Genomic DNA, 13,177 nt, shown 5'->3' with positions numbered 1-13,177 from the left:
TGGCGTGGAGTGAGGGGACCGGGCGGGATGGGGTCGGGGCCGCAGTTCATTCTGCTTGCGCCCCGTGATCCCGTCAGATCCTCTGAGATGAGCCCCACAGAGGCAGGGGTGTTCCTCAGTGTCTGGGACAGTGCTTGGCAGTCAGTACACGTTTGTTGAATGAATGAGGCTTAGAGACATGTGGCGTCAGACTCGAGGTCACACAGCAAGTCAGTGAGAGAGAGGGAGATGCAAACCCAGGGCTGTCTGAGGCCAAGGTGGGCAGCACATTGGAAGAGGCATTCCACTCAAGCCTGGTGAGAAAAATAGGCGGCGTTGGTAATGAGTATAGTGGTGGCCCCCAGAAGACAGACCCAAATCATAGAACTTGTGAATGTGCTCTTATTAGGAAAAATTGTCTCTGCTGATACAATTAAAGTAGAGATCTCAAGATGAGATTGCCCTGGATTATCTGGGTGGGTCCTAGATCCAATGACAAGTAGTCCTTAGAAGAGACAGACGCACTAGGGGCGGGGGCATGAAGAGGGAGGCAGAGACCGGGGGGAAGCAGCGCAGGGAACGCAGAAGCCGCCCCCCCACCCGACACTGGGGGAGCAGGGCCTCCCCCGGGGCCTCCGGAGGGAGTGTGGCCCTGATGGCACCTTGACTGGGGGCTCCCGGCCTCCAGAACTGTGCAGGGATGGATTTCTGTTGTTTCAAGTGGCCCAGTTTGTGGCAGTTTGCTGTGGCAGCCCTAGAAAACTAGTAATGTGTGTGAGGTAACCAGCTGTACCCAGGTGTTCCTGTGTCTTTAATTCTTGTTCTGTTGTTGGAGCATATTTAGAAACAGCAATTAACAAGCCTGATTAACACCTGTTCCTCCTTTCACCTCATCCCCCCCAGGTGAGATGGAAAACACGCTGCCCGGTGAGGCACTTAACTGTTTGGCCCACCGAGTCTTAACTGAGATAACTTTCCTCTCCCTTCTCCCCCTCCTCCCTCCCTTCCTCTTTCTCCTTTTTCTAGTCTTCATCCGTTTCTGTTACTCTCCCTCTTTTTCTTTTCCGTCAATACTCATAGCTGCTGGGCTCCAGGCACCTAGCAGGGGACAGCGTGTTCTAACCAACCCCAGATGCTGGGAGGTACGAAAGCAGACTCTGGAGACGCTTTGCCCTAGATGACAAATGCTGTCACCTGCACACCCCTGGCCAAAAGCACGAATTGCCCTCCGTCCCCAATCCATGCACCCACGCGTGCTGACACACCTCACACATCGCTTGGTAGAGGAAACGAATGGCAGAGTAACTCCACTGGGTGCGGCTGCAGGTGGAAATAGTTATGTGTGTTTGTAACTGTGTTTCTCTCGCTATAGCTAGAACCTGTTCTCGCCAGGCTGGTCTACTGGTGCTGAGGAAAGATGACCACACACGCAATTCTCCGTGGGAGTGGTGCTCTGGTTGACTGTGGCGACCAAGGGGAGAGTGACAAGGTGGGGCGTACGTGGTGACTGGTGAGGCGTCGGTACGGCAGCAGGGGTGATGGGGGCAACGGGGGCGTGTGGAGCCGTGGTGACGGCAGGATGGTACCTGCGGTGGTGCTGGTGGAGGTGGTGGCGACCCTCGTGGTGAGGACGTTGGTGGGGACCGTAGCCATGCTTGCGGCGGAGACAGCCACTCGTGGAGGTGGTGGTTATGACCACAAAGGAGGCGACGTAACTGAGGGACCGGAGAACGTAGAGGTGCTGTCGACAGAGATGGCGGAGGTGACGGGAGGGGATGGAAATGGCTGCTAGGGGAGCTCTTGTTGTGCTTGGCAGTGGTGGTGGTGGTCGGGACCACTGCCGCAGCTCAGAGGCTTAGGACCGACACTTAGTTCTCGCCCACTTTACTTGTCAGCACCGCTGGGGCGGCTCCAGGGCTCCAAGGCGCGTCTTCCCCTCCTGGATCCCAGGCTTCGGGAGCAGCTCTCGTGGCGGAGAGGCTGCCTGTAAGAGCTGGTAGACGCGTGGGATGCCTCTTAGAACTTCTCTTGGGATGTAACGAATGTCGCTCTGCCTTACATCACGTGGTCAAGGCCAGTGTCAGTGGAATGGGGATGGCACTCCTTCAAGAAGGTTCTGCACCTCCTGGGCAACACCCAGAGAGGCACAGTCCTCTTAGAGGGAAGAGAGAATGGGCAGCTACGGTACGCTGCGGGTGAGTACGGGGTGGTGGCAGCGGTGGCCCTGGTGGGAGCAGGGGTGGCGTTGCTCCTGGTGGGAGTGGTGATGGTGGTGACGGTTAGCGGTGGGGGGACGGTTGGGGTGCTGGTGTTGGTGGGAATGACACGGGGCAGGAGTGACGCCGTGCCAGAGCAAGAGTGCTGAGGGTGGTGGTGACAGCACCACAGACGTGGCATTCTCGATTGTCTGTTGCTAACTCAGAATCACCACCGCCCTCTGCTGTGGTCTCCTCCACACCCTGGAGAACCCCTTACCCATGTGGCTCCGGCTTAGAGTCTGCAGAGACATGAGATATGGAAAGTGGAAAAGAAAGAGGCAGTTGCAGGCAGATGACAACCCAGAGGTTTGCGGCACCTTCTAGGTGACCCTCTGAGAACCCCTGCTTCAGGGCTGCAGGCTGAGATATTCAGAGGGAGCTCCCCAGAATAGCATGAGATGCTAGCAGCTTCCAGGCAAGCTCTTGAGATCCACCACTTTGGAGCCGCAGACTGAGACCATCAATGACGACTTGCTTCCCTGATCTTTACGCCCCCAAGTCACCCAGTGGTTGTGGAAACTTGTGTTAAATGTCCTTATACCTGTTACATAGTCAATAACTGTGTACACGTGGTCATGGTGACAGTGGCTCAGATGAAGTTGGTGGTAGTGGTGAAGGTGGGCATGGTGACGATGGTGACGACGCAGGCAGTGGTGATGGTGTGATGTCAGCGTGGTGTTGGAAGGGGTGGTGGTGGTGGTGATAGAAGAGATGATGGTGGCGGTGATGAGGAAGGTGGTTGCCGTGGAAACGGGGGTGATGCAGGTGGTGGTGATGATGATAATGGTTTGGTCATGATGTAATGGTGGTCGTGGTAACTGGGACATTTGTTGAGGTTAAGTTGGCGGCGGTGATGGTAGTGATGGAAAGCATGAGCGTGTCGGTGGTCATGGTAATACAGACACTGGCTGTGGTGGAGACGGCGGTGTGATGGTGATGACGGTGATAGAATGAAGCAGGTAGCGGTGATGGTGACGGTGACGGTGGTGGTGGGGAAGGAGGTGGTGATGGGGGTGATGTCAGAGGTGGGATGGTGGCAGTGTGGACGGAAGTGGTGGTGATGGCGATGATGCTGGTAAAGGCGCTGGTAACGAGGGGCATAATGGTGGCCACGATAACGGTGATACTGGTTGAGGTGTTGGAGGTGATGTCGGAGGTGGGATGTGGTGGTGCTGGTGATGGAAGTGGTGGTGTGACGACAGTGATGTGATGGTGATGCTGGCTCAGGTGGGGACCGTCGTGGTGGTGGTGACGGCAGTGGTGATGGTGGGGATGAGGGTAACCGTGGGGGGTGAGGGCAGAGGCAGGGATGCTGGATGCTGCGGTGATGGTGATAATGGGGGGATGTGATATTGGTGACAAGCCTGGGGCCTCATAACAATGTCATCAGGACAGTGTGTGGGTGATTACAGCAAGCTGAGACACGGGATCCAGGGTGTTGAGGTGCCCAAGCATCCTACAGAGGCTTCCCCCCGACCCGTGCTCCCTCTCCCCACCCTGCCTGAGGCTCATGCTGGCCTCCACTGGCCTCCCGCAGAGGAACTTCCTCTGGCTGCCCCGCCGATGCTTCCGGAGCCCCTCAGCAGGTTCCCTGCCCTGCTCTGCCCCCAGGTCCTGTGCTCAGCCTGAGGCCTCTCGGGTGGGCAGCAGGAGGCAGCTGGGATGGAGACGGGCTGGGGGGCCACCAGAGCTCAGAGAGCAGGCCACTCAGTAGGACTCACAGGGAAGGGCAGACCCCAGCTCCTCACTGCCACGGGGCCCCGAGGATGGAGAGCCTCCCCATTACCGAGGGGAAGGTAAGCGCCCCGTAAAGGACGGTGTGGAATTTGGGGGCTGCATGCCGAGGTGACTTCCCCTTCCGCAAGGCGTTTGGACTAGTGTCCTCTGAGGCCCTACAGCGAAAGTGTTCACAGAGACCGGTGGGAGTGGCAGGGGCCTCTGGGGTCCCTCCTCAGGGCCCGCCCAGAGGAACAGGGCTGAGCTGACGCGACCTTTGCTCAGGCCCGCCCGCCCTTGACTCGCTGGCTGTCCATCACTTTCGCTCTCTGAGCCTCTCTGCCCTCATTTGCCGTGGGGGGGCGGGGGGGGGCTCCTCCCCTCTGGGCAGCCAGCCTAGCCGCCCTGGCCCACCCTGAAGCCACCGCCTGGGAAGAGAGAGGACCCTGGGTGAGCAGGGGATGGTAGGCAGAGCCTGAGCTGATGCACGGGGAGGCCCAGAGAGGGCAGGGCACACCCAAGGTCACACAGTGGTCCCAGGAACTCTCCCCGAGGTGAGCTGATGGAGGCCGATTAGGCAGCCACTTGGTATTCTGAGCAGCCAGAGGCCCCTCTCTGTCTCTGTAATTAATGGAGTGGCTTTTTAAAAGGATTCTAATCACCCCCGATCCTATCTGCTTATCACTAGCGTTCCTAATTAGATGATCCTGGCAGTCACTCGGCTAATTCCCCCCAGCCCTGTGCAGCCCTGCCCAGCCTGGGGCAGCCCACCCCACCCCCCAAACCGCCCCAGCCCAGCCAGATGGGCAGTTCAGGCCTTCTCTCCCCTCAGGGCCCCTGGTTCTCTAACTGCATTACCTTCAGGATGGATGGGTGACAGCGATGGATGGGCCGCTGGATGGACGGGGACCGGTGAGTGACAGACAGCTACAAGGGAGGGTGGATGGACAGACGGGCAGACTGGGAGGTGGAGCGCTCGGCCTGTCAGGTCAGGCAGCACGGCCGTTTACCAGCTCTGTGTTCTTGGGGAAGTCACTTCACCTCTCTGTGCCTCGGTCTCATCTCATCTGTAAAATGGGGGTCATCAGTATTTTCCTCATAGGGTTGCTGCGAGGACAGCTTAGAACAGAGGAGGAGCTTGCTAGTGTAAATTAACTACAGCAGTGTGGATAACGGGGGGCGGGGGGGTGGGTAGACAGATGGATGGAAGGACAGACTGACAGATGAGTGAAGGGAGGACAGACGGTCCGAGGAAGAATGGGCAAAGGGTAGAGGAACATACAAGCTAGTGGGCCGATGGGAACTGGGCAGGTGGTGGGGTCGCCAGACAGGTGAGGGGAGTGGGGGCCAGCCTGTCTCCTCCAAACGCAACAGGACGATCTCAGCTCAGGTCCCAACACAGACATGGCTCAGACCTGCCTTCCCTCCCCAGGACCTCCAGGAAAACTTCCAGTGCAACACCCCCAGCCAGTGGACAGGTGCCCACCGGGTCCCCTGCATCCTTACCCTCAATCCCCACCCAGGTTAACACCCGCTGCGGGTGGGCCACATGGTCTCTGGAGGCTCATATTTAGCCTCAAATGGGCGTTTACTGCCTGAGAGAAGCCATCATTTGTGGGACCACCCCCACCCCCCGGCAAGTTCCAAAGTGTGCCAGCCTGCAGGGCAGAAGCTCTCACCTCCCTGCCAGCAGTGCCATAGACCCCAGCCCAACACTGCTGGGAACAGCCCTGGGGAGGGCTCTGATCCCAATTCCAACAGCTGGTCCTAAGCATCCAGGAGAATTCAACCCCCAGGGGCTCCCCCAACACCCACGGGCCTCTGCAGCTTCTGAGTTGCGGGGCTTCCTAGGTCTTCCTAGAAAAAGTACAGAACAAAGAAGCCTGAAGCATCTTTCAGAGTTAAGGCCTACACACATATGCACACATTCATACCATCATCCATCCACCCACCCACTCACCCACGCCACCCACTCACTCTGTCACCCACCCACCCACCCCACTTGTTCCTTGTGCTCCTGTCACACCTGTGCTGTGGTCCAGGCACTCTTCTAGGTGCTGCAGGTGTATGTGCCAGTGAACACACTAGATGGAGCCTTGCCCTTACGGAGCTGACTCTAGTGGGAAGGTACAAGAAACGGATGACAAGTGAAGGTTTCATCTACTGTCAGGCAGTGAGAGGTGCCATGAGGAAGAAGCAGGAAGAGGGCTTCCCTTTCAGATGGGGCGGTCAGCAGGGCAGCACCCTCTGCACACGTGCTCAGACCTAGGCCCCATGTGTCAGTGCACGCCTGTACGCACAAACACACGCGTATGCACGTGCGCACAAGCACACACAAGCCCCCCACGAGGCCTGCAGCCCTGCCGTGGCTGCAGATCGGGGCACGGTGTCCCCAAAGGTGCTGAATTCAGCTGAGTCACCTCCCTTTCGCCCACCCCACACAGGGAGCCCCCGCCCCAGGCTGTGGGAGAGAGAATGAGACACACAACAAGCTTTGGAGGGAGAGGCGACGCCCGTCCGGGGCATTTGGGAAGGCTGGGGCGTGGGGTGACACCTGGGCAGGGCCTGAAGGGGTTCTTTCCATCAGGGTCTGGGGGTGGTGCGAGGGGCGGTGGCATTGGCCTCTGGTCTCAGCCTCACACATATGAAGGGCCCTGGATTTAGACAGCGGATGTCTTTCCAAGCGATGCGAAGCGCTCAGTCATGGAAAACGTAACATCTCCAGGTGGGAAGGTGTTCATCGTGCAGCTGTAAACACGTCTGCGTCCTCAGTCTGCACCGTCCTCGGTGCACGAGGAGTTCATCTTTTTCTAAACCGCTGGTGCCAGCGGGGACGGTGCTCCCTCCCTGGGGGACATTTGCAATGACTGGAGGCACTTTTTTTTTTTAATAAATTTATTTTATTATTTAATTTTATTTATTATTTATTTATTTATTTATTTATTTGGCTGCGTTGGGTCTTCGTTGCTGCGCCTGGGCTTTTCTCTGGTTGTGGCGAGTGGGGGCTACTCTTCGTCGCGGTGCGCGGGCTTCTCGTTGCGGTGGCTTCTCTTGTTGCGGAGCACGGGCTCTAGGCGTGCGGGCTCAGTAGTTGTGGCACGTGGGCTCAGTAGTTGTGGTGCACAGGCTTAGTTGCTCTGCAGCACGTGGGATCTTCCCAGACCAGGGCTCGAACCCGTGTCCCCTGCATTGGCAGGCGGGTTCTTAACCACTGTGCCACCAGGGAAGCCCTGGAGGCATTTTTAATTGTCATGACTTGGAGGGGGTGCTCGTGGCATCTTGTGGGGCGAGGCCAGGGAAGCTGCCAAACTCCTGCAGTCACACGACAGGCCAGGTGTCACCAGAGCAAGGCCGAGAACCCTGGGCTACACCCCAGAATCATCATTTGATGTGCAGTTATACTGCATTTCTACTTTTTGTGTGCCAAAGGCATTCACTTCTTTCACGTGAACATTTAAAACATAAGGGTGACCTGTTTGGCTGTTTATTTCCTAATAAATTAATAAAGTCAGAACCTCGAAACATCGAGGGGTTGCCTGAGCCTGAGGGGACGGGGGCTGCAGAGGCTCAGATGCCAGGCCCAAGACCTTGGATGTGTCCCGGGCTGGGGAGCGCTTGGGAAGATTTGAAGTGGGGGGAGGGGGAGGGACATGATCAGTTGAATGTTCCAGAAAGATCTCTCTATAACGAGACTGTTTCATATCCAGCAAAGTGGTAAAAATGTAAAAGGCTGACATGACCAAGTGGTGGTGAGGATTCGAAATGCCCAAAACCTGCTGGTGGGAATGTTAATTGGGACAAGAAGTTTGGAAATTCTTGGCCTTGTCCTGTCAGTGGGAGGGTGCTGAGTCCCTTGACTCAGTAGTTCCAGTTCTAGGCTTACCCCCCCCACCCCGGGAGAAGCGGGCCTGGTGTCATTCCAGGACTGCAGGACATTATATAAACTGTCATGTTGGTCCCTCTCGCAGAGTCTTTTCTCTGGCTGGCTTTGAAGGAGGAAGCTGCCGAGAATCTTACAGCTGCAAGGAAATCGATTCTGCCGAAACCAGAGGGAGCCTGACAGCCGATCAGTGTTTCCCTGGTCCAGCCTCTGATGAGAACCCAGCCCTGGTCTACATCTTGCTTGCAGCCGTGTGGGACCATAAGCTACACCGCGCCTGGCCTCCTGACCCACAGACCGTGAGACAGAAACGTGTGCTTCTAAGCTTCTGAGTTTGTTGGGATTTCTTTTTTCTTTTATTTATATTTATATTTATATTTATATTTATTTATTTATTTATGTATTCACGTATTTATGTATTTATTCATTTTTGGCTGCGGTGGGTCCTCGCTGCTACGTAGCTTTTCTCTAGTTGCGGCGGGTGGGGGCTACTCTTCATTGTGGTGCTCGGGTTTCTCATTGTGGTGGCTTCTCTTGCTGCGGAGCACGGGCTCTAGGCGTGCAGGCTTCAGTAGTTGTGGCACGTGGGCTCAGTAGTTGTGGCATGCAGGCTCAGTAGTTGTGGCTCACGGGCCTAGTTGCTCCGCGGCATGTGGGATCTTCCCGGACCAGGGCTCGAACCCGTGTCCCCTGCATTGGCAGGCGGATTCTCAACCACTGCGCCACCAGGGAAGCCCCTGTGGGGATTTCTTACACAGAATAGAAAATCAGTACGGGGTCAGGGAGGGGGGGTGTTGTGTTGTTAGCTATATATATATATTTTTTTTTAATTTTATTTATTTATTATGGCTGTGTTGGGTCTTCGTTTCTGTGCGAGGGCTTTCTCTAGTTGCGGCAAGTGGGGGCCACTCTTCATCGCAGTGCGCGGGCCTCTCACCATCACGGTCTCTCCTGTTACGGAACACAGGCTCCAGACGCACAGGCTCAGCAATTGTGGCTCACGGGCCCAGCCGCTCCGCGGCATGTGGGATCCTCCCAGACCAGGGCTCGAACCCGTGTCCCCTGCACTGGCAGGCAGACTCCCAACCACTGCGCCACCAGGGAAGCCCTTAGCTATATTTTTGACTATCTGAAATATTTCATAATTGAAATTAAAAGGTTACAAAAGATCCCCATGGCTGAAGAGACAGATTGCAGAGCACGAGCTGGAGGCCGGGGGGTCACAGAGAGGCCAGCGTGCTGCTCTGTGGGTGAGGGTGGGGCTGGTCAGTGTAAGGGGGCTCAGGGAATGTGTAGAAACGTCCCTTGCATCCCTAAATTCTGAGGAAGGGGAGGGGCTGTCCCAGCGTCCCCTCCATGCCTGGGAAACCTGGATCACAGCCCTCCCCCCAGGTCAGCACAGCCCAATCTGGGGGGAGGAGCAGGGAGAAGGAATAAGGACGGCGTTTTCCCAGGGTCCCCTAGGGAGCCCTGCCGTGTGGGCTTGGGGGACAGATGGAGTGGTAGGAGGAGGCCGCTGGGCTGGGTCCACCACGTCCGTCTCCTGGGAGAAGACCCCCGCCCCCGCTCCAGCCTGCATGCCGGGGGAGCCATCCCAGGGAGCGGGAGCCCCAGCCCTGCCTGTCCTCAGTGTCCCCAGCTGTACAGGAGGATGATCTGAGGGCACCCTGCCCACTTGGGGGCAGGATGGGAGGAAGTGCTGAAAGCACCTGCCAAACAGCCAGGGCCGTCCCCTTGGCCCTCCCATCCCTGGCAGCCTTAGGTGCTGTGGGGAAGGAAGAACAAGGAAGTCCCCAAACACCCTGGGCTTCTAGGAGTGGAGACAGGCATCGGGGCTCAGTCTGAAGCCCACTGAGCTGAAATGGCATTAGAAGGCGATCTCCTTGTTGGGTGGGCTCTCCAAGGACTGAGGACCCTTTGCCTTCCACATATTATCCTTGTAACAACCCTGCAAAGTGTGGTCGTATTTTACTGGTGAGGAGTCAGGATTCAGAGAGGCTAAGCCACTTGCTCAAGGCTGCACAGCAAGAGAGAGGCAGCTCTGTCTGCCCCACAGCCAGGCCTTGTCCTTCGGTGACATTGGTTAGGAACTGGGGAACCCTGAGGGGCTGAGGGGAGGGAGACTTCAGATAAGGCTTCCTCTCGGATCTTTGGCTGGGGTTTTGAAAGGTGAAGAGAAGTTCTCCCGGCAGATCTGAAGAGGAGAACGTCCCAGGGAGAGAGACCAACCAGGAACAAGGCAGAGAAAAGAAAAAAGGTTTTGTGAATGATTACTTCCTGCATTACAAAAGTGGCACATAACACCTTAAAATATTAGCCCAAGTTTATAAAGTGAAAAGTACCCTCTCACCACCCCGGTCTCTCATACTTCCTGGAAGTAACTGCTGTTATTCATTAGGCATATGTCTTCCCGGGGTTTTTTCTATATGTACACAAACATTTTTAAAACAGAAAGTCATGCGTTATATGTTGTTCTGCAGCTTGCTTTTTTTTCCCCCAAAGAACCCTGCAGTTTAGCTTTTATTTCTAGTGTTTCTGTGAAGTGCGCCTGAGGAGAGCTTGGAATTTCGATCAGCATTCCCACATACGGCACATGCCAGCGGCTGTTTCTACTATCTGCAGGCCTTTTCCATTTTTCTGAGAGGAGAGGTAAAAAGTGGTACCTCCTTGCGAAATGTGCATGTACTTGATTCTTCCTGAGGTTGAGCTCCTGTCCAAATGTTTATCAAGTGTTTATTTACGTCTATTAGGAAGGACCTGTCTGTATCCTTTGCCTGGTTTTCTCTTTTTCTTGTGTGTGTTTGTGTGTGTGTGTGTGTGTGTGTGTGTGTGTGTGTGTCTTTTTATTATGTACCGCATTTTTGTATTTTGAGTTTTTGCATGTTTGCATAATTGCAAAATTATCTCCCATTTTGCAATGATTATTTTTAAATATTACTTTTTATCATTAAAGCTATTAAACCTCATTACAGAAAACCTGGAAAATGGGGAGAAGAAGGAGAAATCATCTATCACAGAGCTGTCACCATTTGTTAGCATTTGGTGACAGTTCTTTTCCCAGATGCTGCAATGACTGTTGTCATCGTGTTAGACACTCGTAGCCCGTGACTTGGCTCTAAGAGCGTAACCTTCAGGAGGCATTTTAAAGGCTTTCTAGTGGATGTCCTGTAGTTCCCTCACCTCTCTCCTTTTTTTATTGTGGTAAAATCCACGTAACGTAAAATTTACTATTTTAACCATTTTAAAGTGCCCACTTCAGTGGCATTAAGTACATTCACACTGTTGTACAGCCATCACCACCATCATCTCCAGAACCTTTTCATCTTCCCAAACTGAAACTCTATCCCCATCAAACGCTAGCTCCCCATACCCCCTCTCCCTGTCTCTATGAATCTCAGTGCTCTTGGGACCTCAGATAAGTGGGATCATACAGTATTTGTCTTTTTGTCACTGACTCGTTTCACTGAGCATAATGTCCTTAAGGTTCATCCATGTTGTAGCAGGTGTCAGAATTTCCTTTGTTTCTAAGGCTGAATAATATTCCATCATACGGATGGACCACATCTTCTTTATCTGTTCTTCTACTGATGGACACTTGGGTTGCTACCACCTTTTGGCTACTGTGAACAATGCTGCTGTGAACGGAGGTGCAAATACCTGCTCAGGTCCCTGCTTTAGGTCTTCTGTGAATGTCCTCTCATCATGCCCTTTTTCTGAGTATTTAGGTTGTATCCAGTCTCTCCGTTTTGTAAATAATCACGTCCTGAACATCTCTGTGTCAGAGCTTCTTGCTAAAGGTATTTGGAAGATTACTCAGCATTCAAGTCTCGGAACTGGGATCGTGATCTCAGAGCTCATTTCAAACGCATGGTCCCAGGCGTTACCCCACCACTCCCTCCCTGCTCCAGAAGCTTTGGCATCTTGTGTGTTCAACAACTTTTCCTTTTTTCTCTTTGGTTCCTAGAAAGGACAGACTTAACCTTGAGGTTTGCAGTGTTCCTTTGCCGTTTTATCTGTCAGGGAACCAACCTGGGTGATCCAGCTGGTAAGTTGCAGTGGATACTTTCAAAACTAACTCCTCAAGAAATCTGGAATGTGGAATAGAATACATGTGACATCAGGACTCAAACCCAGTGTCCCTGAGACCCAGACAGGCCTGGGCAAGAGGGGCCAGGTAGAGATGGAGACAGGGCTTCCTGAGGGGAGAGATGTAGAAATGGCCCTGCAGACACACAGTTCCCTCCGGGCCAGATCTTCTCCCTATTTTTAAGTGAATTTCCTAATTTTTTTTTTTTTTTTTTTTTTGGCCGCGCTGTGCGGCTTACGGGATCTCAGTTCCCCAACGAGGGATTGAACCTGGGCCATGGCAGTGAAAGCCTGGAATCCTAACCACTGGACCGCCAGGCGAGTCCCTGAATCTCCTAATTTAAAATCATTTGCAATTCATTCATATTTTTGTCAAACATCAGGCTGCTGGTCCTAGATCAGAGCAGGTCTTCGCCCAGGGAGGTGCTGTTCCGCTGGGTGTTCCAACGCCACTGGATTGAATAACCCTCCACACTGCATTGATCAGGGCACCTCCTTTATCATCCATTATCTTATAGATAATAGGGGCTCTTTCGGGCTTACCCGAGCCTGAGCCATTGATCTGCTTATTCTGACAGCACAACCACAAGGTTTGAACAATTGTGATCATAGAATCTTGTTTAATACTGGAAAGCATTATACACACACACACACGCATGCACGCACGCACCTCGCTCTATTTTCCCTAATTTTCTGACTTGTTCTGCTGGTCTTGTTAGTTTTTCCAGATAAAGTTTGGAATCGTTTCGTCATTTTGCCTAAAAGCAAAACAAACCCAGTGGCCTTCTGATGTGCCGGCCGTGCTGTCAGCACAGGACAGTCCTGTGGTTCGTCGTCTTCCCTTCATCCCAGGTGAGGTGGATGCAGGATTCCTCCCAAACCTGGTTCCCCTGGGGTGGGGTCCGTTCTGTGGCCCTGGGGACTGGAACGCTTTTTCCCTTCCCTGTTCCCAGCAGTGGGTCAGCAGGAGGCAGGAGGGGTTTTGCAGAGGGGGGCAGAGCTGGTCTGTAAGAATTACAGCGGGGGGTCGGGGTCTTCCTATTGAACATGGGAAGAAGCAGCCCGGGAAGGAGGAAGGGAGGAAGCGCCCTGGGCCGCCAGCCCCACTGGGTGCAAACAGATGGAGCAAAGGCCAACCCAGCCCGGGCACCCTGGCGCCGCCCGCAGAGCCAGAAGGGCACCATCGCCCTGAGAGGCCTGCCTGCCTCCCGCCCGCCCTACCTGGGGGCTCTGAGGCCGCAGAATGGAAACTGTTTCC

The 13,177-nt window shown here is 54.4% G+C and overlaps 1 protein-coding gene across 1 annotated transcript in view; it reads left to right on the top strand.

Moving 5' to 3' along the window:
• Positions 1 to 13,177, top strand: part of LOC309638274 (uncharacterized protein) — a 29,944-nt gene that overhangs the window by 13,048 nt on the left and 3,719 nt on the right. Inside the window, exons 4-7 of the mRNA XM_082414035.1 lie at positions 4,786 to 4,865; positions 7,948 to 8,145; positions 11,798 to 11,878; positions 12,639 to 12,771. Coding sequence (XP_082270161.1) covers positions 4,786 to 4,865; positions 7,948 to 8,145; positions 11,798 to 11,878; positions 12,639 to 12,709 — 430 coding nt within the window. The 3' untranslated portion in view covers positions 12,710 to 12,771. The remainder of the gene's footprint in view (positions 1 to 4,785; positions 4,866 to 7,947; positions 8,146 to 11,797; positions 11,879 to 12,638; positions 12,772 to 13,177) is intronic.

The sequence above is a fragment of the Balaenoptera physalus genome (assembly GCF_965194825.1).
Source record: "Balaenoptera physalus genome assembly, chromosome: 11".
Lineage (NCBI taxonomy): Eukaryota > Metazoa > Chordata > Mammalia > Artiodactyla > Balaenopteridae > Balaenoptera > Balaenoptera physalus.
This window is presented reverse-complemented; position numbering and strand designations above follow the sequence as displayed.